The sequence below is a fragment of the Lissotriton helveticus genome, chromosome 9, assembly GCF_964261635.1.
Source record: "Lissotriton helveticus chromosome 9, aLisHel1.1, whole genome shotgun sequence".
Lineage (NCBI taxonomy): Eukaryota > Metazoa > Chordata > Amphibia > Caudata > Salamandridae > Lissotriton > Lissotriton helveticus.
This window is the reverse complement of record NC_136070.1, coordinates 148666137-148694115: the sequence shown is the minus strand read 5'-3', so window position 1 is coordinate 148694115 and position 27979 is coordinate 148666137. Positions and strand designations below refer to the sequence as shown.

At 45.3% G+C, this 27979-nt stretch overlaps 1 protein-coding gene across 4 annotated transcripts in view; it reads left to right on the top strand.

Annotated features, from left to right (window-relative positions):
* The window catches only part of MIDEAS (mitotic deacetylase associated SANT domain protein), a 733716-nt gene that overhangs the window by 490178 nt on the left and 215559 nt on the right, over positions 1–27979 (top strand). For all 4 annotated transcript variants that reach the window (XM_078659668.1, XM_078659669.1, XM_078659670.1 and 1 more), the window contains one exon: positions 1879–3755. In XM_078659668.1, coding sequence (XP_078515794.1) covers positions 2136–3755 — 1620 coding nt within the window. In that variant the 5' untranslated portion in view covers positions 1879–2135. The remainder of the gene's footprint in view (positions 1–1878; positions 3756–27979) is intronic.

The window sequence follows — 27979 nt, the reverse complement described above, 5'->3', positions numbered from 1 at the left end:
CGTGAGCAAAGAAGAGCAAAAAGAGGACCATTAGGGCTCAGGTCTCCTATGATACGTCCCCAAGGAAACCCGGTAGTGAGGGAGCACCGCTGGTACAAACAGTGCTATATGCTTTGGGGCCGTGAAGGGTACGTGGTGGGGTAAAGGTGTAGGGAAAAGGAAGGTGGAGGTGGAGGACCAAAGGTACGGGGAATATACACACAAAGGTGAAGGCGGCTCTCTAGCGCTTTACAGAGGGGGAGTTCTCCGCTTCCCCACCCAGCTCGCAACACGCCACCGTACCTGTTGCAGCCACACTCCTCCCTCGGGAGTGTGGCACGGCGAATCACCGGATCATTGGCCTCCTGGCTCGTCGTCTTCTTTTCCTTCGGTCTTCCGTTCGCTGCTCTCCGTCCCGCCGGTTCCTCTCGCGACTCCTTCTCCTCCCTTGACGGTGTCGTCACACGCCGATCCTTTGACTTCCTGGCTTTTCACCATTGAAGCGCATCCGACGTCATGGATGGGCGTGTCTGAATCCTCCGTGTAAGCCCAATTAAAGGCGCCACTCTCGTTCTCTTCAGTATCTGCCATTAGCGTCCATAACGGGGTAGGCCACTACAAAGCACAGTCATGCCATGGCGGCAGTGTGACGGTGTGTGTGTGTGTGTGTGTGTGTGTGTGTGTGTAAACACCAATAAAGAGACATCATTCAGTAAGTCCTAATAATACATATGGCGGGCATATTCTGATGCTGAATGTGTAAGATGGTGCCAAAAGGGAAACGCTGGGAATTGGTCACATGAGCAGTGGTCATTCACTTTAACCATTGCAAGTTTTTTTTTTTTATTAATTTAAGTTCCCATTCTCCATTGCGCTTTAAACTGTGTGTACAGAAGATAAAATCATATTTATACAATTTGAAGTAATATGCCACACAAGCAGCGAATGTACGCTTTGCATTTGTTAGATAACCTGATTGGAAAAAAAACTCTGCCCTTGAAAGATGCCATATAATTTCACGCATATAAAACGTTAGGTAGAAAAATACATAAATATGAGAAACCCATTTTCCCAAGCATATGCGTATTTGCACTTTTCTGCAGATGAACTGAGAAAAAGAGTTAAAATAAGAATCTTTTGTAAAAAAAAATGTCATTCCCCTTTGAGAAAGGCTTTTAAAACGTGCCAGTATTTTCTTCAGGTTATTTTGTTCATGCACTATCGGATACAGGAGCAGAGCCGTAACTCGCTCGTGGCTCACCGGCTGTACTTTAAATTTTACACCCAGTCATGAGGGCTGCTCCTCCAACCGGTTGGGTAGCTGCGGACGTTGCGTTGCCTGCTGCCTGTAGGTGTACAACACCTTCGGTTATAGCCGCTTATAGAGAAAATTAACCTTTTCGCCTGCATTGTTGTGGTTAAACAAGCTACTTAAGTGTTACCATGGCCAGAGGCCAATATATGATGGGTTCTCCCAGGCGCAGTATTACTAGGAAGTGTTGTCATCTTCCTTTCGATTGGCTATTGCGGCTCTAACAATTAAGTGTTGCAGAACAAGATCGCTTAGTCATAGTACACGAGCAGCATTTCCTCTGCTGTTTCTGGATTTCTCTTGGCTGAAACCTGTAACCAGTTTGCCATTAGAAGTGTATGTTTTATGTGTATGAATATGGGTATGTAAAAACAATAAAACTTATTGAAATGAAAAAAATGCTGTATGCTTTGAATCAGTCAGTGCACCTTGCACAAAAATGTGATTCGATGTCAGTTGCACGTGATGCTACTTTTTAATGAGATCAACAACCGTATTTAAACCATCTCAAAACGTATTTACCTATGCTACCTTCTATTTGTGTTCTGTATTTCTGACTTTTGACTTCTTTTTTGCTTTACTTTCAGCTGTTTGGATCCCGAGAACTCAATTTTATCAACAAATTTAGAAAATAATACAACAGTTAAAGAATCGGGCAAGCAACGGAAAGGAATTAACCCCATCCCTTTATGTTCATGGACGGCTAGAGTACGACTTGCTATTTTCCGTTTCCAAAGAAGACCTGTTTCTGTAAATTGCCTTCAATCCTCATAGTGTGCTGTAGGCAGTAGTGAAGCTGCCTGTGCATGGTACCTTTTAGAAGAACTAAATCAGGTGGACTGACATGAATCTCCAAGCGCAGCAGAAGGCTTCGAACAAAAGAACTGGGAAGCGGATCTCATTCTTCAATGAGCAGGGCCTTCCCGTTCAGTCCAAAGAGCAGCAACTGAAGGAGGAACATTTGTTTGGTCACCGGGGTACCGTTCAGTCCTCCCAAGCTTCAGAACATCCTAAGGCTCAGGGGGTCACTTCTAGTGCTGCCAACAGTAATCATGTATTGCAGAACTCTGCCACATTTTCCCATGATCAGGGGGAGCCAACAAGGGTACCTCAGCAGATGGCGCCCGATAAGTGGCAGAACTCTGTCTTGGTGAACAGACCGCCTGAAAGGAGCGATGCCAGTTGGCATCATCCGGCACAATTATGGAACCATAATCTGATGTATGGCTCTGGTCAAAAGGGGACCCATCCCACCAATATTTCAGATTTCTATAATCATCACGAGGCTTTGAAGAGAGGCCAGGAGAAAGGTGGTGGAGTGACACAGCTGGACATGTATGGCGATGCAGTGCAGCAGATGCTATCTCATAAAGCCCAGCTAGAGCAGCAGGCTCTTGCAATGCAGCAAGCACATTATAACTCAATACACCAAGCCCAGAAGCAACTTCAGCAGCAACAGCAACAGCAACAGCAACAGCAACAGCAGCAGCAGCAGCAGCAGAAGCAGCAGCAGCAGAAGCAGCAGAAGCAGCAGCAGCAGAAGCAGCAGCAGCAGCAGAAGCAGCAGCAGCATCAGCATAAGCAGCAGCAGAAGGAGCAGCAAAATCAGGGACTGCCTTTGCAACCTTTCCAGCTTGCGTTTGGCCATCAAGGCCAAAAGCAAGGACTTCCACTTCCGAACTTGTTCCATGCGTTCCAAGAGACGCCTGCCACCTCTAATGCTCAGTTTGCTCCACAGCAGACACAAGCCCTTCCTCAGATGCAGCTCTTTGAAAACTTCTATCCAACACAGCAGCAACAACAAGCAGCTGCACAAGCCTACGGTCGGCAACAGGCCACCTCCGTGGCTCAGTGCCATGGGGTTTCACAGTACCAGATGCACATGATAGGCCAATATCAACAGGCACCACCAGCAGAGAGAAGTGAGGGGTTGCTGAAAGCCTTGACAGAACAGAACCCACAAATGCTCTTGCCAAAATCGCAGATCTCTTTCCCAAGGAGATCCCGCAGGCTTTCCAAAGAGGGAGTTTTGCCCCAGTCGAAGAATGATGGGGCTCCCATTTGCAATCCTGGTGAGGCACAAGAAAGCAACCCATTTATGCCTCAGTGGCAGCAGCATCCAGGGACCCAGATACAACATCCCTCATTGGTGCCAGGCCATAAAGAGAACTTAGAACACAGTCAGGCAGAGCTGCAGCCCAGTGGACAAGAAGTCAAAATTAGTCACCAGCAACAGTGTCAGCCTGTCATGGAAAGACGGCATGAGCCCCAGAATGGCCAAGGGAACGAGGTGCAGGGCACTGTAGGAGAAACCATGGTGAACGCCATTGATGTCGGGCATATTGGTGGCATTACAGGTGGAGTAATCCAGAGCACTCGGAGAAGGAGGCGGATCTCACAGGAAGCCAATTTATTGACACTAGCCCAGAAGGCAGTCGAGTTGGCGTCCCTTGAAAATCATAAGGTAAGAGTCCAAGATTGTCTTGTGAAACATTTAACATCCAGAGTTAACTCGAGGAACACTGATCATGTTTTGCAGGTATTTTACTGTGTTCCATCATCAATATTTTTATTGTAATTTGTATTAAAGTGCTAAAATACTTAGTGGGTTCTCAGTCACGGGTTCTTTTTATTATTGTTGCAGTCTAAGATTCCTGGTAACTATAGCCTTAGTTATACTAGTGTATAATGTAGTGAATGGGTTGGAGTACACAATACGCAAGAAATCCTGCTGTCTTCATTCCCAACGAATTAATACATTGCCCTGGAGTGTAGAATATATGATTTTGTGCCACTGCTGAGCAGAACGAAAACCTAAGTTATCTCAAGCACTGCGCTTTACTGTCCCATTTCTCTGTGGCTTTGTTGCATGCCCTATCACTCCAGTCATTTAAATCTGCTGACGGAGTGACTAGAACGATGCTGGCAGGAACAAAAAGGAAAACTACAAATGACTTTTTGGCTTTCAATTATCTGTCTTATGTTTGTTTCTCTGACTTCCGTTTGTCCTTCAAATGTCGCAGAAGTGGCTGTAAAGAAGTGCAAGGGTTGTGCAATTGCAATGCAAAACATGTGTCTACAGTAAGGTCCATTGGAGTGTGTGTTTGATGTGTAAACATTTTATATAATCCTGACGATAAGTGATTTGTAGTTTGCCTTTGAGTGCTTCTCCTAAGCCCACCGAGCTCCTAAGCTAACCAGTGTTGGTACTTGTTTGAATCCTAAATCATCGTTCTTACAAAGTGCCAGAAGATGAAAACCAAGGCCAATTAACCTGTGTCTTACCTAGTGGGTGCTATCTTCTCTGAGAAGAAAGCTCATAGCACTTCCTAGCTCATAGCCTACGCCAAGTTGATTTTTTTTTTTGTTACTTTTTTTTATTAAGGTTTCACATATCGCCCCCCCGGGGGGGGGGGTAAGGCATTAGATGGTTACACATCACACACACAAAAGGGTTACATGCAATGAGGAGAAGTACATTAACCAAACTGCTAGGGATACGTAGTCCCGACCTCGCCTGACTGTGCTGCATATGATGGATCTGTCTGCATGTAGGGAGGAGGCTAGGGTGTCTTGTACTTAAGCCCTTGTCTTCGATACCATGGCGCGGCGTCCATGGATGCGTGTGTGGGTCTAGCCCCCGCGTGTGTCGTTGTAATTTGTAGTCCCGTGATCGATTCTGGTGTGGGTAGTGTGCGCCGGTCTCGGAACCGCCTGCCTGTAACTAGAAGAAAAAACACGGAACCGTGGGGGGAAACTTTTCCTAGTGTAGCATATGGTTTTGGACTTGTGCGGTACTCTAGTCGGGGTCAGTGGGTGTAGTGCGCCAGGGGGCGGTGGGAACCACTGGGGTTAGTGGCTCCCCACTATGTGAGGGGGTCCGTAGTCGGTCTGTCTCGGTGTGCATGTGTGAGTGGGGGGCTCAGGTGTCAGGCAATTGAGTGGGGTGCCTCGGGGGGGCCTGGGTGTGTGGGGGCGATGGGTCTGGTACAACTTCTGGGGTTGTTTCGTGTTTGAATTGGATGAGCAACTGTGCCCATTCTAGAGAGATGGGGTTCTTTCGCATTCCCTTCACTTCCTCGTCCCGCAATAGTTCTTCCTCTGCCGTCCCCCATTTGTTCACAGCTCCTATCCAGGCTGCCTCCGGGGGGCCCGAAGGGGCGCTCCAGTGCATTGCAATAGCCCTTTTTGCTAGCAGAAGTCCTACGCCAAGTTGATAGCATCGTTTTGACAGAGGGTTCCATGTGGTGTTGGACTGGAAATTCTGTGTGACAAAGAATATAAATTCCACATCTCTAGCTCCTTTTCGTCATTTTTGACCCTTATGAAACTCTCTGACCAGCAGATAATTTCACCCAAGATTCAGCAGCCCCTTGCGTAATTCGAACGGATGCTTAAAAGGTGCTATGCAGGATGATATAGAAACAGCGAACAGATTTATTGTACGTTCTGAAGTTAAGTAAGTGGACCGCGTTCCTGTGCACACTCCCCATCTGACACCTTCCTGGGTGCACCTTACTGCAGGCGCACACAGTTCAGCAGATGTAGTCAGGTAAGCAGTACACAAGAATAATGCGGGAACCCATTGGTATTGTTAAAAAACAGGAGGCACGGCAGGCGTGGAGATGGCATCCATTTATAAAAGAAAAAAGGGTAGCCACATAAGCCTGTACCGTTTTCATATCTGATTCGCAGCCAGCTCAATTCAATCCTGGTGTGTTACTCCACATGTCATCAGCAGAACCCTAGGGTAGGGGAGCATTAACATTTGCTGCTAAGAATAATCTTTTGTGTGGCCCAGCCAGCATCCTTTCAGACCATGTCCTGTAGAATGAGTAGCTGAGAGTGATGGTCTATTGTCCTATTGAGGGAGACTTGACCTATGCAGAACGTTATTTAGCTATTCAATTGAGTGAATGTAATGTACAGCATCCATGTTGTAACTTTATTTTCTTTGTCATCTAGGGCATTTTTGGCTGGAGAAACCTTTTTGGGCCTGTAAAAATGAATTATCTGTGCGTGTAATTTTTAGTGGTACCCTCTTCTCCTAGTCAAGTGCAAAGGTTGATATCACATTGACTGTACTGCAAGTGGTTCAACAAGAAATGTGGACTCGCAGTACAGATAATACCATAACACCGCTGTTTCGACTCTTTAGCTTTCTGTTACTGCCTTTATGTGAAATGCTTGTAGGGGAAACATTGTATTTAGTTATATTATCGATCCATTAGGACTCCTAGAGATGCACATTAAAATGTTTAAATTAAAGTTGCACGTCCTAAACTGGGGCACCCGTCTCAAACAATATATGGTTTTATTACTGTAAAAATGCTCTGATGTAATGAGGCGAAACAAATGTCGACAATTGCTACTTTTCTTAAATGTCTTTCTGGAGGCATCAAATAAGCGACAAAGTTAAACAAATGACCGAGTATTAAAAGGTTAATCAGGTGGTCGGAGCACAAAACCCTCCTACCCTCTCAATCGGCTTCACAATTGTAAGGTTTATCTTAAGTTTATAGCTTTTTCCTGAGAAACGCTAACCACTCCACATGTGTTTTTGTTTAATGTATAAAAAAGAAGGGTCTCTGGGATCCAAGAAACGTATCGGTTGTAGATGATGGGGTGAGGACCACTTGAACCTCTGCTCAAAATCTTTGCTTCTTTTGGCCTAGAAAGAGTAGGTGGAATCTGGTCCTTTTAAAGTGTGTGTAGTTTCTGCTCCGATTGGCAGCTTAGATTGCTCTTCTACACCCTTCCACCTTCATGGGATATATGTGTTCAGCAGTAGACCATGGTCATTCCTTTTAAAATTAAGTTAATAAAATGGCTACTGCCTGTGTCACCAATTCAGATTCCCTAGCCTTCAGCTTATTCGCCAGCATGGATTACTGTGCCTTCTCTGATTATTCCCCTTTTGCTGTACGGGCGCACAGCAACCCTCTATTCCTCAGGCTAAGCTAATTAGTCCTCATTATGTTTGTTTATATGCTTGTATGCTGTAGTTTGTGTATCTCTCACACACATAGCCTCACCTTTCTCACAGCCTGGCCCTGCGTCCTATAGCATAACCGCACATTTCTCACAGCCAGGCCCTGCGTCCTATAACATAACCGCACATTTTTCACAGCCAGGCCCTGCGTCCTATAACATAAACGCATCTCTGTGATCATCACATACAACATAACAATTTCCCGTTTAGCCTCAAACCAACCACACGCCTAACATGGTGTGGCGTGCTATCCGTTTGGGAAGGCGCTTAAGCACCACACATAAACAAATGCTACAATGCTGTGCAATACAATAAAACACTAATGTGGCAAATTAATGAATTTAAGAGCTAAAAGTGTGATTAAAGTTTGAGAATAGTATGAAAATGGAGAGAAAACAGTGTTCACTATCTAGGGTACTAATAATGTTATAGGAAACATGAAGACTGAGGTTTTGATTGTGCCCGGCCAGAATTACTATTAGGCCGGAGTAATCAGAGTAATTTTGGTAATTCAACATTGCTCTTTGACATGAAATTACTGATAATTACGCGATTACTCTTGTTTGCATAATTGAGTGGGGTGGGAGGAAAACCTGCCTTCAGAGCTCATTTAGCCGGCTTGAGGGCCACTCACTATTAGCGTTCTGCTACATTTAGCGCTATTTTCTTAGCCCAAAATGCATCCTTGCGTCTATTTTTACACAAGGGGACATTTTTGCACTGACAGCGCTAAATGCAGAATTACTCTTCTTGCGTAATTAAAACATGATCTTGCAGAATTCTTAGGTAATTCCGTGTGATTATGGTACACGGAATGTCCTGACTTACTGCCTCCCCTAGTTTTAATCATTAAGTAAATGTTTTTATAAATCATTAAATAAATGAAATCACAAGAATCAGTTAGCATTTAGTGATCCACTTTAATTTAGGAATTAATTTTTCCTAGCCTTTTGAAAACTCTTAATTTAAAAAAAGGGAAAAAACGGAGAGCGAGCTTAAGCTACCCTCTGGCAAAGATGTTCGTTCCCTGGAGCACTGGCCATTGATAACATATACTGACTACTCCTTTATGCTCTCATGATATGTTACATTTGAACAAAGATGAGAGCCGCCTAAATTTATACCATATACTCATAGATAAGAAAGATACCACTTTATATCTAAAGGATTGAGTGAAAACTAAAAAGGTTGATTCAAACCCAGTTACAGTTAAAAATCCTGACTAATCCGCCAATAAATTGAGACACCCCGGTCCCTTTTGTTCACATCACACAGGAGTTGCTTTCCGCTCTAGGGTTTGTAGGCTAGATCAGAACAGAATTTAGACCATGATCTGACCATGGATTTAATCCTAACCAACCCATAGTTTTATAAGCTGGGTTGTAAAGGGAAACTCCTCTGTGTCACAAACATTATTGTTTTTTTTTATTCTTCCACCACGTATTAAGCACACCATTGGTGCAGATTACACAACAATATACAAGCCCCACCTTCATATTCATCATGTAAGAAGCAGTATGTCCAACAACAGAGGCAATGGGGTAAAAGAAAAGGGAAGAGAAAGCCACACATAGCTCACCTCCCCTTGTGATATGGCAACGATCATGTCACATACATCTACGTGCAATCGAGATCCATGAAATCCCCCCTCCACCCTGTCAACTCCCACCCCACCCCACGCCCCCAGACCCTGACTACCAAACCTATTATTCTACTGACATATCTCTCTCCGAACTGACTTAATCAGTTACTTTCTGGTCACATTTCTGCACCTCTAACAAGCCTTGATTAGCTAACTAAAAAAAAAGTTTAAAAAAAAGGGAAAAGCTCCACTGTTCTATGGTTATGTGTGCGGAACGTCTGGGGTGTCTTCGGGATCAGTACTTTTATGTGCTTCTTCCATTGTGTCCCAGTCTAGGGATATTGGTGTCTTCCGTAGGCCGCGGGCCTCCTCCCTACGCAGTGCCGCACTTTCCGCCCCTGCCCACCTGGACAGTTCACAGTGCCACATGTGCAGCGAAGGGGCCTTAGCCGACTGCCAGCGCATAGTGATGGCCCTTTTAGCAACTATGAGCCCCAGGTCCAGAAACCGTAGCTGGACCTTCTGTGTTTTTGTACGTCTACCGATGCCTAATAAGCACTCCAGTGCTGCGCCCCCTACGGAGAGATGAGTAGTCCCCTCAAGTGAACTCGTAACCCCTCCCCAAAAAAACGCAAGGCAGGGGCATGCCCATAGCATGTGAAGTATATCTGCTGCTGGTGTTTTACATCTGGAGCAGTGATGGGCAGTGGCCGGGTTCATTATCTGCAATCTGTGCGGTGTCAAATAGGCTCTATGTAGTACCATGCCTTGAATAAACTTGAACTTAGCATTGCGAGGTATTTTCCGTGGGTACTCTATTACATGTTTCCATTCTCTGTCAGTGAGCTCTAGTCCCATATCCGTCTCCCACTGCACTCTGATGTTATCTAGAGGAAGTCTGGCATGCGTGCGGACACTGCTATATAACCACTTAATAAGATGACTGCCGTGTCCCATCAAATACAGATACTTTACTAACTCATTCTCTTTGGGTTCCTCTCGTTGTGGAGACCACTGTCTCTTAATATATTGCAGTAACGTTGCATGTTTCATGTATAGTGCGGTTGGCGCTCCCGTGTGTCTCGTAAAGGCTTCATGATCCATCAGTGTCCCCCCTTCGAATAACTCCCCAACAGTCTCCACCCCGGCGTCCAGCCAGGGTCCAATCGTCTGTCGCGTCAATCTGCTGCGCGCCAGTTGTATTCCTAGTAATAGGATATTGTCTGCATAACGCCCTCCATCGGTAGTGTTTCAGAGCTTTTTTCCAACATTGCACTGCAGTGTGCAATAGGGGTGGTAAAGTCGAGGAGGTCTGCTATTTGGTAAGAGTAAAGTGTGGAGAGTCCCCTGCTCTATATGTCTAGTAGTGTAACCAATTTCTTGTAAGTTTCGTCCTGCCGTCCAGTAAGATAACCACTGCAATTGGCACGTGTAATAATACGCCCGAAAGTCTGGTGCACCCAGGCCGCCCCTAGGTGTATCTATCTGCAGTTTCTTCAAACATATTCTACGCCGACCCGCACCCTAAATTAGCTCAAGCAGTATAGTGTCCAGTGTAGTAAAATAGTTGATGTTACTAGTAAAGGCAAATTTGCAAAATAGTACAGAAGACGAGGAAGTACCACAATTTTCGACAGTGCCACCCGCCCTATAACTGACAAAGGGAGCGTGATCCAGGAGGCTACCTGAGATCGCATACCTCGAATAGCCTTATTGAGGTTACCCTTATTGTTTTGTATGGTTAATGACAAATGAGTGTGGTGCTTGTAGGGAGAGTGTGTGTATTTTAGTGGACGATTTTCATCTTTGAGTCTACAGTTATTTCTCGTCTTTCCCCATGTGTAATTAAAAGGAAATGTGTATTGTTGGCATTTTTGTGCAGCCAATGGGAGGAGCCCCATCTGGGCCTAGTGCTATTTCCCCAGCCGTATTAAAAATAGCCTTACACATTTCTTCTTTAAAAGTCATGGGTAAGATATCACTTCCTGTGTCCCAGGGATTATCAGTCGTCCTCACTCCCCCTACTATACATTACCTTGAAATATGTTACCCATCTGTTGGGGCGATGTTGTAATCCACCCTAGAATTCCCAGATCCCAAAAAAGGCCTGTTTACAATGTCCCAGAATTTGGCATTAATGCATAGGACACTAGGCTCCAATAGCCCCTGCCAGGCTTGTTCCTTAATTAATTTTTTTGCACAAAAAAATCACCAATTTTATAAGCTTTCCTGCAGGCCCTAATCTTATCCTCCTCCCTTGGCCTTTGCTTCATGCCAGCAAGCAGGTTTCTGTGTTTCCTGGAATAATTACTGTCAACCTCTCGTCCTCCTTCACACTACCATGTCTTCCTCGATTTGTTAGATTGGAGGAGATCTGCCCACACAACTTATTAAAGACCACATCATCCTGCGTGCCACTCTCTAAACACAGGGCCATATTCACTGCATTCACAGTGTAAAGATGCTGTAGAAATACCTCTGGATCACCCTATCCCACTTAAGTTTCCACGTCTGATCCTTGGTGCTGATATCACTATTATGGAGGCTTTTCCTTTCAAATCTAACTCCCAGTCAAATTCCAACACTGGGGTTGTGAGCACTAAAATTATTTCAAGTTGTCCTACCAATAAATGAGAGAATAACTTCACACTCCCTGTCTGCTCAATACAGTACCGATTGCTGCTCGCCATAATATTCTCCAGCAAGTCACCCTAACATCAAACATCCCTTTTACTAAAACACAACCCTGTTTCCCCCTTATATCATTCCCAACAATGTTTTAGATCAGATGTGTTCCAACAGTATCCTCCTTGAAAAATAATTGACAATTTACCACCAACTGGAATGGATTGCTCTTAAACGCCAACTCTACTGCCAGCAAGTCTGTAACCACCAGAGCAAGGGTACAGGGATTCTTGAGGGAGAGTAAAATAAGGCAGCCGCCCTTTGCACTCCCCAAAGGCAAAAGAAACACAGTTTAAGAAAGAGCAATTTTCCATATAAAGAATTCTCTACATCCCAGATTTCGTGCATGGCAACACAGCCCACCTTGCATCATCCCGGGTAGCTTTTAATCCTGAAATATTCCAGGTCATAACTTTTAACAGGGGCTTCTGGTCATACGTGGGATCAATCAAGATGCCACACTAACCCAGCTTTCCCTGGGGCTGGTAGGCCTTACTCTTTTAGGTCTCGCCTGACCTTAAGTAAGAAGGGCTTCAAAAAATACTACTGCTGGCTACAGCTTGCAGTGCATGTGCGCGGGCGCGCGCTTGAGCAGAGGCGCCATATGGCGTGATTACTGCTGCACTGCAAGCTGTGGCCAGCGGGAGCATTTTTCCCCCGCAATCCCTTTCACGGACGTTACTTTTACGGCCAAGGCTTGTTACGATCTATTCCTAGAGTTCCAGCGGTATTCTTGCCAGGCTTTTTCAGCACGCAGCATTCCCAACCTTCTGGCTGCCACGTTGGCGACCTTTCTGAATCCGTGGCTGCGTGTTCATTTCTCAGCATTGCCTTGCTGCTTTACATAAGAGTTTCCACTAATGTGCGCTTTTTACTGTGCTTTTTCCCCCAGTTTTTCTCTCTTGTTCTTGGCCTTTCTTGCACTGTATTCGATGTATGCAGATATTTCAAGACTCAACAGTTCAAGCCAACTACTGGTTCCCCCCACGCGCCGCCAGACCGCCCGGTTTCTTTGCCAGGGTGCTCGGCAGTGTCTGGTCTCTACCGCGGACCCGGGCTCTGGGTCGCTTCTCGGGTTGTTTCATATTCGGCCTCTGCCGCGATGCAGGAGAGCTTTCTTGTGGCCTCGCGCTGGCTGTTAACCTTCGCCCAGAGCGCTTTTACCTTGCGTGGCAGCTTCGTCTTCCCAGCTTGACTCGGAAAACGAACCTCTTCCCAGGCGATGTCTCCCTCAGAGTCTACCGCTGCACCAGAGGGTTCTCTTGTTGCCTCACGGTACTATCCAGGCTCCGGGGTGTTCTGTCCTGGTGGCTGTATCTCGCTGGGCCTATCCTATCCACTGAGGCCTCGGACTTGTGCGACGTTGCCTCACCCAGCCTTGGGTGGCGTCAGGGGGAACCGGCCAGCCTCGCGTGCCGATTCCGCAATTAGCCCATATTCTCCGCATTTCAATATTTAGTCTGGCAAGCCTGGATCATCATGTATTCGTTTCCGCCCTCACTTATTTAGTTACATTTCATTGAGATCCCACATCATGATGAGACCTGCCAAAAATGTTGATATTTCTTTCTTCAGTGCCACACAGAGTGCAACTAAATACAGAAAATGACTAAAATGTATATAAGAAGTGAGGTATTAGATTGCAATCGTCTTGTTATATAGTTTTTAACAAGACAATTAGGACAAGACTAATTAAAGATCTCGAGCGTGATAAAACAATTGCTAACTCACTTGGTAAAGGACAGATAAAACATTTGTTCTGTACTTGCAGACAACTATCATTCGCTGTGGAGGCTGTTAGGACACTCATACAATGCATTATGGGTATACTGGATTCACCATATCTTCTTTTTTAGATGGCCTCATTCGAGGTAAAGACTGAAATTCTCCTGACGACCGACAGAGGGCCGCCCATGGCATTAGGTTGCAAAAAACTTTTTTGGGGGTGTGTATTTTCTTTTAATTGAGTCCTGGTAATAGGCTGTCTTTTTCCATCTGTTATGAGCACTGTATAAATCCTTTCAACAGTTACTGACTGTTCTATTATTTTAAGCAGTACATTATTTAAATTTTTTTGTAATCTTTTATATTCTCTCGATTTACTAGTTTCTTACTGTTGTCAACATTTTTGTTACACATCCTTTTAGTCATACACTTGGGCAGTGTGAGGGTTTCAACAGCCCTGTGTAATAATTGGTAATTCCCCTGAAACATTTTTCTCCATATGCTTTTTCTGCCGTTTTTCTTTTCTGGGCATTTTAGTTTTGGTTGCTGATGCTCTTCCGCTCATGTTTATGGTGACTTGGGGTGTCTTTTTTTCTTTGTTGTATTTTATTGGAAGTAGTTTCATCCTCTGGTGGCAAGCCTCTACACCATGGAACTCAGGAAGCTCTTCAGTCATGAGGTCTAGCAAAGCGAATGGCGCCTGTGCTTGCTTTTGTTCATGTATAGACTGTAGGAGGCCCAGCACTTCGAACTGACTCTTCCCTTTGACACCAGGCTGTGGATGATCTTCATAAAGTTACACCCCCTATTACAGTGTGACAATAAGCAAAACAAGCATTTGCAATGCAACAGGTCTCGCATTTACTCAAGTTTAAGCTATTGGCATTGTAAATGACAAAGCCTTTTAATTCTGTTTTAAAAACAAAAACATAAATAAAAGGCATTGTCATTTACAAGCCAATAGCTCAAACTCGCGTAAATGCGAGACCTATTGCATTGCACATGCTTGTTGTTGTTGAAATTTTTGTTTCATCACGTAAAGGCAGTTTTTAACCATTGTCTGCCGGTTATTCTATACATCATTCTATCTGTTGCAAAATAACAAGCGGTTTAGTACGATAACTATTCCATTTTTTTCACTGTGCTCCAAAACTTGTAGTTCATAACTTTTAAAACACCTCTAGCCCCTCCCCCCCCCCCCCCCCCCCCCAACCAGCTTTCATCGGCCAATGTAAGGTGTGCTTTTATGTTAAATTTCGAATTGCAGGAGTCCTCTTGTGTCTCTAGCTCGTCCTTCCTGTCTATGGGATTCCTCTGTATCCTGCTGCTCTCCCTCCCTTGGGTCTAGTTGTGATGACTGGGGTGTGGCTGCCACCTACTGTATTCTCATTCCCCAGGCTAGTAGTACTTCTGGTAATTTCTCATGCCGTCTCGTTTTCCACATATGTTCCTCTTCAGCCGTCGACCATTCCGTGTCAATGGATGGGCCCTGTGGGTTCAGCCAGTGAATTGCTATTCGTCTCTTTGCTATTGTGAGTCCCAGTATCAGAAAACGTCTAGTTGATTTATGTTTAGGGTTGCTAGGTATCCGTCCCAAAATGCATGTTCTTATTATCCAGTATTATGGGTGTCTTTCATAGATTCACATGCCTGAATCATTCCCCGTTGTCGAGATGGGAGTCCCCGGTACATAGAAAAGTAATGTCCTATAGACATACATAGAGAAAAGTAGGCCTAAGGGCCTTGCCTTAGTAGCCTATCTATGTCCTTTTGTAAAAAGGACCAAACTCCAGAAGGTAGCCAATCAGCTACCACCTCCCTCTAGAACCTTCCTGTCAGGAGCCTCAGTCTCTCAGATTTTCAACCGCACGTTGTGCTAGGGAGTCTCCACCTGAGTTCTCCTCAGGTTTCCTAGTTTTATCTCTTTTCCTCACAGAAATTGGATATTTTCTTCAACAAACAACAATGGCTGATCACCAGAAGAAAGGTTTATTCAGAGCCTGTACATCTTGTGGTAAGAAGAGACTGCACGTCGATGACCAGCATGAAACTTGCCTATACTGTCTTTATCCTGATCATTCTCCTAAAGAATGTAGAATTTGTAGAACATTCTCTACAAAGACACTTAAAGACAGGGAAGGAAGACTGCTCCTCTGGTTGAACAGACTCAAAACCAGAGACGATGATTTGCTGTCTTCAGAGGACGGTGAAATGGCTTCAGTTTAATCAAAACTATCCTTGAAGAGGCCACGGGTTGCTTCCCCTGGCCCTACAGACGTCCCTCATAAAAAGACTGCCACAAAGTCTTCTGAGGAAAAATCTGTCACGTCTGACGAGGTTCCTGCCTTCAGGAAGCCAACACAGTCATCGTCGACGAGTTCGTAGACGCTTTCTTCAGTGATGAGAAAAACCGTCTCTGCAGTCCATGTCTCCTCATCGACGACGACGGTGTCGACGACGATGGCGGCGTCCGCCTATTCATCGACGACGACGACCACTCAATCATCGACGGCGGGTAAGCCCGTGTCGTCGATTATCCTTATAAAAAAGCAATCGACGTTGCTTAAGGTTCCGTCGACGGCATCGACGACACCGTCGACAACAAAAACCGTCGACGCCTGCACCGACGACGAAGACACCATCGACATCAGGTGTACCGTCGACGACGGTTAAGACATCGACGACAAAAAAAGACCCCGTCGTCGACCACACCGTCGACGACTAAGGCACCGTCGACGACTAAGGCACCGTCGACGAAGGCACCGTCGACGTAGAGTCCGTCGACGACCTCACCATCGCCAATAGAAATAAAGTCGACGACGACATCGTCGACACCATGGAAAAAATCGATTTGATTCCGCCAAAAAAGAGTACTAAAAATCCAATTACGCCAACATGCACAGGTCCAGTCACAGGTCACTCCTATGGTCTGCCTTCCAGTATCTATAGTCTCAGATCTACAGTTGTTGATCCAGGACTACAAGAAACGATTTCCTGAATCACCAATGGCCCCTTCAACGGAGAAAACACCAGCATCGTCCAGGCCGCACCCATCTCCAAAGACAAGACCAGCACATTTGGAGATCCCTAAGGAGAGAGAATCAGTTCATCATATCCAGTCCTCTGACGACGAGGGCGAGGAACCAGAAGAAGGGGAGGTACGGGACGACCTGTCCAATCACAGAGATGATGATTACATCGCTCCTTCCCCAGCCACACCTGAACCCAATACTTCAGAATCCCCGCCAGTGGACATTGGCGGATTCCACAATTTAGTGGAGAGAGCAGCCACGAGATTCCACATGACTATGGAATCACATGAAACAGACTGTTTCCTATACGATTTTAAAGACCCGATCAAAAAGACAACCAGATCAATTCCCATCATTGATCACATATGGGAACAAGGTCAATAATTGATGCAAACACCAGCCTCGGTCTCCATAGTGGTGCCCAGACTGGATAAGAAGTATAAAGCTCCAACAACAGCACCAACCTGCCTTAATGGGCATCCCAAGCCAGATTCTGTGGTCACCCAGGCGGCTCAAAAGAACTCTAGAAATCCGTCCTCTCCACTGTCAGCACCACCAGACAAGGAGGGCAGGAAACTAGATGGTATTGGCAAACGTTTTTCAACCATATCAGCCATGATCATCAAAGTAGCCAACGCCATTGCGCTACTGGGGCGATACAACAGACAATTGTGGGAAGACATTGTCCCATACCTAACAGAAATACCTGAAGACCTAAAGGAGGAAGTTCAATCACTTCTAAAGGAGGGACAAACCTCAGCTTCAGAAATTGATTGTGCTGTAGATGTCGCAATGACAGGCTTCAGACAGCTGGCAGGCGCCGCGGTCTTGCGAAGACAAGGGTGGCTCAACATCCTTCCGCCAAGAAGTCCAAACTAAGGTCCTAGACATGCCCTATGACGGACAACACCTATTCGGTGAGAAAATAGACGAAGCCTTGCAGACAATCGAGAAAGATACAGACACGGCACGAACTCTTGGCACGTTACAGTTCAAAAACCAGTCCTTTCGAGGGAACGGGTAGAGGTCAGCCCTCTCACAGAGGATCATACCAGGGCAAACCCTCATATTCATATACCCAAGGCCGATCACAATACCAGCAACGCCAACAGCAGCAAGGTCGCCAGACCTCTTACGGGAGATCGAACTTCAGGGGAAAAACCCAGAGGAAAACAACTGGCGGACGCCAATGACCGTTTCCAACAGCTAGTCCCTCCACCATCTCGTTCTTTCAAAATTGGAGGAAAACTAACACACTTCCTCCACAATTGGAGATTAATAACAACGGATCGGTGGGTGCTCCAAATAATCCAATTCGGACATTCAATGGAATTCAGTTCAAACCCCCCGATTAACTCCTCCTCACAAGGTTCAACACAGACACCTACGCTTACTCCTTCAAGAAATCTCTTCAATGTTGAAAAAAGGAGCAATAGAGCAAGTCCCATCAGCTCAAAAAGGGAAGGGTTTTTATTCCTGCTTCTTTCTAATTCAACAGAAAAAGAAGAAATGGAGGCCCATACTAGATCTCAGGGCTCTCAATACATTATTGAAGAGCCAATCGTTTCAGATGGTGACCATTCAGGAGATCTTGAGCTCTATGGAGGAAGGAGACTTTATGATGTCTTTAGACCTAAAAGACGCATATTACCACATCCCAGTACACAAGCGCCACAGAAAATTCCTAAGATTCGCAGTGGCAGGTCAGCACTACCAATTCTGTGTCCTCCCATTCGGCCTCAAATCGGCACCTTGAATTTTCACCAAGTGCCTCTCCCCTGTGGCAGCTTTCCTACGACAGCAGGGACACCAAGTCTTCCCCTACCGGGACGACTGGCTGGTGAAAGCACCATCTATGGCAGGCGCAGCAGAGTCTTCCAACGCCTGTCAATATTTTCCAAAAACTAGGCCTGACGCTCAATCACGAAAAGTCAACCTAACAGCCCTCCAGAGTTCTAACATTTCTAGGGGCAACCCAGAGTTCTAACATTTCTAGGGGCAACATTAAATACGACATCTTCAAAAGCATTCCCATCTCAAGAGAGGAAACACAAACTAATTACTCTGGCCACCGCAGTGACTTCCAAGAACACCATCCGGGTCCATACTTTCAAGTCCCTCCTAGGGATGATGTCCTCGTGTATACTACTCATTCCTCACTGTCTGCTCAGGATGCGCCCCCTACAAGAGGCCTTGACCAAGCAGTGGACTCAGTGTACAGGCTCCTTCGAGGATCACATCGTGAATACTCAACAAATAATCAAGGCCTTAATCTGGTGGAGTACACCCAAGAACCTATCGCAAGGCCTAACATTCCTGCTGCCTGCAACTCCACGCATAATAACTACAGATGCCTCTCTAGAGGGATGGAGAGCGGTCCTTCAAGAATTGCAAATCAGTGGCAAGTGGACAGACCAAGAAAGGCAACTCCAGATCAACCTACTAGAACTGAGAGCAGTTTTTCTATCTCTACAGGCCTTCCTCCCACGCATCAAAAACTCAGCAGTGCTTGTAAGAACGGACAACACAACAACAATGCACTACTTGAACAAGCAGGGAGGGACGCGTTCGCTGACACTATCTCGCGAATCTCAGAAAATTTGGAACTGGCTAGTACTACACCATGTCACGCTTGTAGCAGAGTATGTCCCAGGCAAGGACAACGTCATAGCGGATGCTCTAAGCAGACAGAGATCCCTGTCCCACGAATGGGAACTAGACCAAAAAGTGCTGAACGACATTTTCTCGGAATGGGGGAGACCGCAGATCGACCTTTGCCACCAAGCAGAACGCCAAATGCCACAGCTTCGCAAGCTGGCATCCCCAGTCGCGGTCACTAGGAAATGCATTTTCCATCGCCTGGCGCAACGTGTTTGCGTACGCATTTCCGCCATTTCCCCTGATAACAAGAGTCATTCGGAAAATGAAAACTGAGCACTGCACCCTGATTCTCATTGCCCCGTACTGGCCGAGGCAGCATTGGTTCACGGACCTCCATCGCCTCTCAGTCCAACCATCAATCCATCTGGGCCAACATCCATCCCTACTCACGATGTCCAAAGGCCAAGTTCTGCACCCGAATCTGAAATCTCTCAGATTGTCGGCATGGCTCCGGAACACCGAGAGTTCTACCAACTGAACATTCCGCAGGAGTGCAAGGATGTCCTAGCGAAGGCAAGAGCAGACAGCACAAACAAAACTTATTCCTTGAAATGGAAACGCTTTTGCCTTTGGTGTATGGACAAAGATCTCCATCCCTTTCGGGTTACTCCGGAGCAGCTCCTACCATATCTATTACACCTGGCACAATCTGGACTTGCACATGCCTCTATCAGAGTTCATCTGGCAGCAATTTCCCGCTTTACAAGAACTTCACAAGGACCCTCTCTTTGGTCCCACAGACTAATAAAGCAATTCCTTAAAGGGCTCTACAGATCCTTTCCTCGGCCACGCAGAGTTCCACCAACATGGCATCTTAATGTGGTACTCAACCAATTAATGAAACACCCGTTTGAGCCCATTCATAGGGCTGAGATCAAATACATTTCATGGAAGACAGCCCTTCTTCTAGCTCTGACCTCAGCGAGAAGGGTCAGCGAGCTACAAGCTCTTTCCATACAGGATCCCTTCATGCAGTTCAAGGAAGATAGAGTGATTTTAAGAACTAATCCTCGCTTTATTCCTAAGGTCCCCTCGGACTTCCATTTAAATGAACCACTAGTCCTAAGATCATTCTTCCTAAATCCTAGTACTGCAGCTGAAAGATCCCTGCACTCTTTGGACCTAAAGAGGTGTCTTAAGTTTTACCTTGACAAAACAAAACATTTCAGGAAAACTAATCCGCTTTTCATCGCTTTCAGCAGACCGAGGAAAGGCATGCCACTTTCCAAACAAAGTATTTCAAGATGGATATCTTCGGCAATTGCCTTTTGCCATGACAAGGCCGGACGGCAACTACGATCCAAAGTACGCGCTCATTCTACAAGACCTGTGTCCACATCGGCGGCACTATTCGCTGGAGTGCCAATTCTGGACATTTGCAGGGCAGCGACCTGGAAGTCGCCGCAACACCTTTACCAGACACTACTGCCTGGATACGGAACTGATGCAGGATGCGGCTGTGGGCCAGGCTGTACTTCGCCATCTATTCCAGTAAGATAAGCCTTCCTCCTTCCCACCATCCTTTACTGGTATGCACATTTATTTACTTTATTCTTTTTACTTGTTGATGGTTACTAGTCGCATGATATGTATTATCTCAGACTGCTTATACTGTTCCATCACAAATGTGCATAATGTATTGCTTGCTACTCTGATTCAGGCATGTGAATCTATGAAAGACACCATAATACTGGATAAGAAATGCGTTACTTACCTGTAACTGCAGTTATCCAGTATTGGTGTCTTTCATAGATTCACATGCAACCCTCCCGCCTCCCCAGGAAGGTCTCATCTCTCTCTCTCTATAACATATATTACGCCTACCAAGCTTAGTGCGTACGAAAATCTGAGAGACTGAGGCTCCTGACAGGAAGGTTCTAGAGGGAGGTGATAGCTGATTGGCTACCTTCTGGAGTTTGGTCCTTTTTACAAAAGGACATAGGCTACTAAGGCAAGGCCCTTAGGCCTACTTTTCTCTATGTATGTCTATAGGACATTACTTTTCTATGTACCGGGGACTCCCATCTCGACGACGGGGAATGATTCAGGCATGTGAATCTATGAAAGACACCAATACTGGATAACTGCAGTTACAGGTAAGTAACGCATTTCTTTCTAGCGCTACCCTCCATCCTGTCACCCTATTGAGTTGCTCTAGTACTTCTGTCCAGAATCTTTGTATATGAGGACACTGCTAGACCATACGTACAAAATTGACTTGTGTGTACCTGCACTTGAGATATTGTGAGTCTCGGGTTGCGTTGATCGTGTGTAGTCATCTAGGTAGGCCTTACTTGTGGGGGCCTCACAGTCATTATCATCCAGCCCACACAAGGGTGCAAACCTTTTCTCAAGTGGTATTTCCGTACATGGAGCCTAACCTCCTGCCGTCACATAAGACGTCTATGGGGGCCAGCCTTTACCATTTGAGTGGGAACGAAAGGGAGGATAAAAATACTGCAAGGGGCGAGCCTTGATCACTGTGGCCTTGTACAGGGTAATGAAGCAACTCTGAATGAGGTCTTTCGCAAATCTGGGATGCCATAGATGAAATAAAATACAGTACTCGTCAGTATTCTTCCCCTTGCATCTCACCCAACCAACTCTTCTCTCTTTAATATTGTGTGGTGACTGAAGGTGCCCATTCACTTGGATCTGCTCACACCAGTGTTTCACCTTGCACATGAGGTCTGCCTTTGTTTCCCTCGCTCCTGGTTTGATAGGAGGTACCCCTGTTAAAACCCCAACTAGTGGTACAGATTCGGGGGGGGGAGGGAGTATGTAAAAGGGTGGTATCACCCCCTCCCCCCCCAAAATAATGTGGGCAACCTATTAATATTAGATGTATACTGCTCCTTAATCCTACTCTGCTGCTCAACCTTCTGCCCATTAGCTCTTTTAATATGACTGGTACAGACAGGCCAACCCTAGGCTTGGGCGCGTCCCCAGCACGCCCCTCGCTGTAAGACGGCAGTGCACCCTTTGTAGAGGCAGAATGCGGCCCTGGTGAGGGTGTTTTGGGACTTGTAGTCCCCAGCGGCAGCACCCACGAACGCTCTCCCCAGCTACTGCAGATGACCTTGGTAGCAGCCAGATGTATCTGGGCACAGTAAGGCAGATTAAGAAGTCCTTGCCCCAACAGTGGTAACCGCAGTAGACCGAGCACAGCCCCCAATCAAATGTTGAATAGTTTGAGCTTCAGAAATTCACAATCTTTGGTTCCTCTCCAAAACAAGAAAACAACTTCTTTGGCTTGGTATTTTTCAAAAGCAGACACATGGAGTACGAGTTACTTGCCAGACTATGCAGTCTCAGATGAAGCAGTTTAGCATCTCCTCTGGCTCATATGCTAGGGATGATGCATGACTTCCTTTATATGTTAAGTAAGAAGCACAATAAGGCATAATTTATCCTCCGGCGGTTGAATGTAACTCCATTCTTTTACCAACCAAGACCTACTGCCGAACATGCTCTGAAGTGCGGTGAATGGCCTGATCGCTTTGAGTCATTGGGATAAAACCTGCTACTCTGAGCCACACCCCATTGTTTAGGACAGCTTTGAACCTTTGTTTCCAAAGTTCCCAAATTACAAACTGCTCCAAGCCAGGTCATAAAGAGGCGAGAAGAGAAATGAGGATGTTTCCGAATATTTAACAACCAAGACCCTTTAAGCTCTTCATCCAGCAGCCATATCATTGTCTCTAGCCTTAGCAATACTAGTATTGATGAGGTGCACCCTCTTTGCACTGAAATTGCCTGGCATTGTATTCTCATACTTCTCTCTACATGGTGTTCTCGTAATTATATATTATTATATTTAAGTTGCGCTTCTCGCTTTCCCAAGTCCATCTCTATATTTCTCTCAAGAAAGCAAGTCGATCCCTGGAACTACTTCTGCAAGTTATGGAGCTCTTGGAAACGTGTTTCATCAAACAGGTTCCTGTAGAATTCTGTGGCCAGTACTACTGCCTCCATCTACCTCACTGTAAAGTCATTCTACATTTAACCGGATCAACTTTACAAGATTCACCTTCTTGTGATTTCCAAGCGATAGCTATGCATGGTTACTCTAGTCCAAGTCGGTGACTGCCATGCCACCCAGTGGTGAAACAGTATATTCTTTCCTAATGCTTTTAATATGGAGGTTTATACATATTTAATGTATCATTAAATCTTGGCTAATGCCAGACCTAAAAAAAAAATATGGGTAAACCTCTCTGCCGACAACGGAACTGCTCCAACCTTCCAGTAAGTCTGAAAAAAGCTGAAGCTTCACCTCCAAGTTACATTACCTCCCCTCACAATAGGAACCCACCTACCCCCATCTCACTCTGACATTCTGGAACTACAGCTGTGTGCTCTGATTTTTTTCAGTACTCCGTTATTCCCAGCTAAGTTTGTGTTATGCACATAAACATCCGTCTCAAAAATAGGCATCTTATTTGTTTTTAAAAAAAAGAGGTAACCAGTAAGCTTGTACTACATAGCAGGGAAAGGGGGAGTTGCTACACGTAGGTGCCTAAACTGGTGGAATGCTGGCAACTGAACGCTCTGTAATAACACCTAGCTCAACCATCTGTGTTAAAGGGCACCCACAGGCTGGAGCACAAAAAAGTCTATGGGCTAAATTACTGATTCGCTGTAACTTTCTGCTTTTCGTCCTAATGGATTGCCATGAAGTAGAAAGTAAGCTTCAAGAAAACCACAGAATTAATTTCCAACTTTCGGTGTAGTGTCACCCCTAACCATGCACGGCCATTCCCTTTCTCTTGCATACAGCATCCTCAGTGTTCACCCCTTTGCTTCATTGAATTGGTGATAACTAAAATCACCACCAAGTAGTACATAATAGTAGACCAATAAGGGTATTCTCATTAACTCCCTACACCATAACACAGGCTGATGTTTTCAAGGAACCAATTTCATGTTGACTGACCTAGACATTAGACGATGTGACACTGCCCTAAATAGGGTGCAGTCTTGCATAATACCATGCACCAGAGAGCTGTATTTCTAATACCCTCCTGTAAGCTGGTGTTTCTGCTCTAGAGACCCAGAATAAGACCACTGCAACTACAATTGTGAGACTATAACTGCAGATGAAAGTCTCTTGCAGCACTTCTGGCATTGTGGGTTTTTTGAGTATACAAGGGAGCGCCTGTTACTTCTTCACGAGAAGATGATTATAGTGAAAAAACACATCTTGAAACTTTTCAGCGTTTTTCATGAAGAAAGAGTAATGGCACATTTCAGTTCCTCTTCTTTATAACCATTGTCATGAAAAACAGGTATCTGATCCAGAACATCGGTGTGGTGAAAGTTGAGAACATGCAGTTAAAGAGGCCGTACTGGCTTCACAGTGTACTCGCAGGTGGGACCTAAATGCGCAAGTGTCCTATTGGGTCTTAAGCATTGTGGACTTCCACTGTATAATCTCCATGACTATAAAGACAAGTAGGCCTGGCCGGAATACACACAGTTTCACGCTGTGTGGTTTGAAAAAAAACTCTGAATTCACGGAGTTCCATGAATGGGCAGAAATAGACATGTTGCGCTGTGATTTAGCACCTAGCTTGTTCTGCACTGAAAAATTAGCAAGAGCGGCACCATACAGCGAGTCTGAGGTGCAACTTCTTGAGTTCATTTTGCTGCCACTCGAGTAGATTTTCTAGCCATGTGGCAGCTTCCTGACCACGAACGATCGCCATTGGCAGCATTGGGAGAAATTTAGCTGGGTGCCCTCCTAGGAGCGAAGAAAATAGGATGGCAAATCTCGCTCGCCAACTAACTGTTATTGAGCCTAAGGCAAGAAAAAAAATTCAGCCATTTGACTGTTGGTGGAATTTAGACTGAGCTCCACGTTACAAACGTAACGCAGAGTGACCGAAATTACACTGGCGGAGTGGAATATATTGCCCACCCCTAAAGACAACACAATACTGCCTATCTCTCCGAGGTACAAGTATGTTTAAACTGTGTCTTCATATCACAGCAATTCGAAGCCAATAGTCTTCTCTTTGTGCCAATAACTGTAAGCATATCGTGGAGAAATGTGGCTCACTGGTTAGAGGAGGCAGACCTGGAATCAGAGGTCAGCCCGGGACCAGGGTTCAATTCCCGGCTCGGCGGGGTCTTGAGTCCTAAAATGTCCATGGACTTGACAATTCTCGCTCCGGTGCCTACTCGATTCACGGGTTCACACTCTGCGACTCTGGGCAATAGCTTGCTTAATCTCCACAACGGCCCCTCGCGGCGGGATGCCTGGCTTTCACCTTGCGGATACCCTGCCGGGGTTATCTCACAGGGGAATACCAGGACGGGTTCCCTAAGCAAGCGCTTAGAAACCGCTTGGTGATTTGCGCTATATAAATTCCTGTACATTTACATTGACAAGACGCTTAGGCAGGTTAAGCCTAGACAGTGCATGCGCTTTCTGTTTGAGACAAGCTGTATTCACTCTGTGGGCTTACAGCCCACCCATTGCCTTTTTATCAGTCCCTTCGATTGTCGTTCAAAGAGGCTTGCTAGTGTTTAACCTTCCTCTTTGTCCCTCCTTTTTGTCTTATTTCATCCCATGGAGCACCTCCCAGTTACTTGTATCTTTATGCTTCTGTGTTTGTGTTGTTTTTGGGGTCTATTTTTTCCTTTGATTCCTGCTTGTGTTTCTTTGCTTCCTATTACTTATCTGAAATCTCTCGCAAGAATGCCACGCGTTAACTTGTTTTATACTTGTTTTGCCAGTCTGCCATTAATAGTTAGTGCAAGTTTTGTATCCTAAGGAAAACAACCTCATATTTAGCCATTTTTGTTCATTTATTTTTCTTTTGATAGTCTGACTCCCTGCGCATACGCTGTGCGTAACCGAGCTGGATGGAATCTCCCCATCCGACGCAGAGCTCGTGAATGCGATATGTAGCTGCTGGTCAGCCAGCAGAGGTCACTTAATACTTGTTACTTAAGACTCCATGGCAATAAAACATGGCTTTGTTGGTTCAGCGCGGTCTTGCTTGCAAACTAGCTGTGGTACAGCCCTTTCCAGGTCTCCCAGTGCTGTATATGTACATTTGATGTATGCATATTGTCCTTTCAATCTAAGCAGGAATATGCTTTGCCACAAAAGTGTTCTGTTAATACACCAATGCAAATCACTCCTGGATGACAAGCACCGGGAGGAAACTGCAAACACTGAGACATTGCACAGCAGTGAATCGGGTCAAAGAGTATGAATTTTTTCATCCTGATCTTTGGAAGAGCATTATGTGGCACTCTAAAGGCATTGTGCGTGTTAGCAAAGTGTAACCAAACTACTTGTCATTGTCAAGGGAGTGTGTGTGCGCTTTGCAAAGCTATTTGCTTATTTGATTAAGGCCTACCTTTTGGCTTTCAGTGTTTGTTTCTGAAGGATACCTAACTTGGTATTGCTTGTGAAATGATCCTTCATAGGCCCAGGTAGGCCATACAAACTTAGTTTACGGATCACCTCACCTTGACTGAAGACCGGATTCTGCATCTTTGCAGGAGATGTGCCTCCTTTCCCACAGGGAAGTGCAATGCTCCACCCTCTTCTTAATTGCTAATCTTAAAGGCTTGGCTCGTGCAGTGCAGGCATATAGCTGCCTGAACCAGTTTGATTACTTCAGTCATGCAGGCAAGCAGGAAGCGCTCTACAAGATCGAGTACGAAGGTAAATGTTTTTTCTTTTCATACTGGGCACTACAGATGAAAAATCAAGTTTCATTTTGTCCCCTTTAAATTCCTTTTTTTTGTTCATCTGCTGTGACAGGCTTAGTTATTAAATGTATTGTCTATAGAAACGCTCCAAATAAGAATATTGATTTTAATTGAGAGTCAGATGGGATTTTCATTTTCTGTTTTTCCAACGTCTCCATGAAACTGAAATTAGCATTCAGAGCTACTTATAGATTGGCATCTGATTACGTTGCATGTAATCTTAACTGATATAACCCTACTCACAGTTTACGACGTATGAACCAGAATCATTTAGCCTCGCCCAAACTGACCTTTGATACCTCAAAGTTCTGGTCCTTCTTTCTGCTTGGCTCCCTTCCCTGCACTTCTCCCAGCTATTATGGACAGCTTCCCATCCATCCAGGAATGTAAACAGCCCTACAGAATCCCCTCCATGCACTGGACCGTAAAGAGTTAATTCAATTTTTTTTCCTCACACATTGTAATTGGGGAAGATTTCAGTTCAATTTCTTTCTTGTTCATGCCTGTCTCTTTTCCTAGGTGTGTGCTGTACTTCAGTTGTTTACCATCGTATATCCGTGTTCACTGCTCATACTTGCTCTGTGCGTACACCACTCACTTTACATTCCTGTACCATGATTTTTTCTTAACCACCCACGGTCTATTATACTGTGTACTGTCCTTTTTCTAATGTAAAATATTTCTGGTCGAAACAGGATGCTGCTTAATAAATAGGAACCTGGTTTTAGGCATTAAGGTATTGGGGCATTTGAGCCAGAAGGGCAGCCTGTGACATTATTGAACATTGATCTCATTATATCTGATAGACATATATAGCTGCAGATTCCTTACCTTAGAATTACCCAGGGGTCAGGCTGGATCAGGAAGACTTTTGCTTGAACAATACCCTGGTATGCCAGTAGGTTACGCCAGTCTGCTCCATGTGACGTTCTAGGCGTCGTCTGCGCAGGAATTGAAATCAGTGTCTCCTATATAGGCGCCACCATGGCATGCTGATGTCTGTTCTTTTCTATCCGCGTCAGCTAGCGCAGATCTGTGAAGAGTGCTTCCCTCAGTCACTTTTTGAAAGGCTTTTTTTGATGTTTTGTCAACAATTGTAGTAGTGTAGGGTTTTTCTTAATGACTTTTGTATTCAAACCATGCGACGCCTGCCATCACGCCATGTCACTGACTGATACACACTTTATTTATCTCTGGTGCTTGGAGCGCAACCACAACTTGAAGTCGTGCTCAGACTGCTGGGTCATAGCTCCGAAGGCTTTGAGGAAGCGGTCCCTATA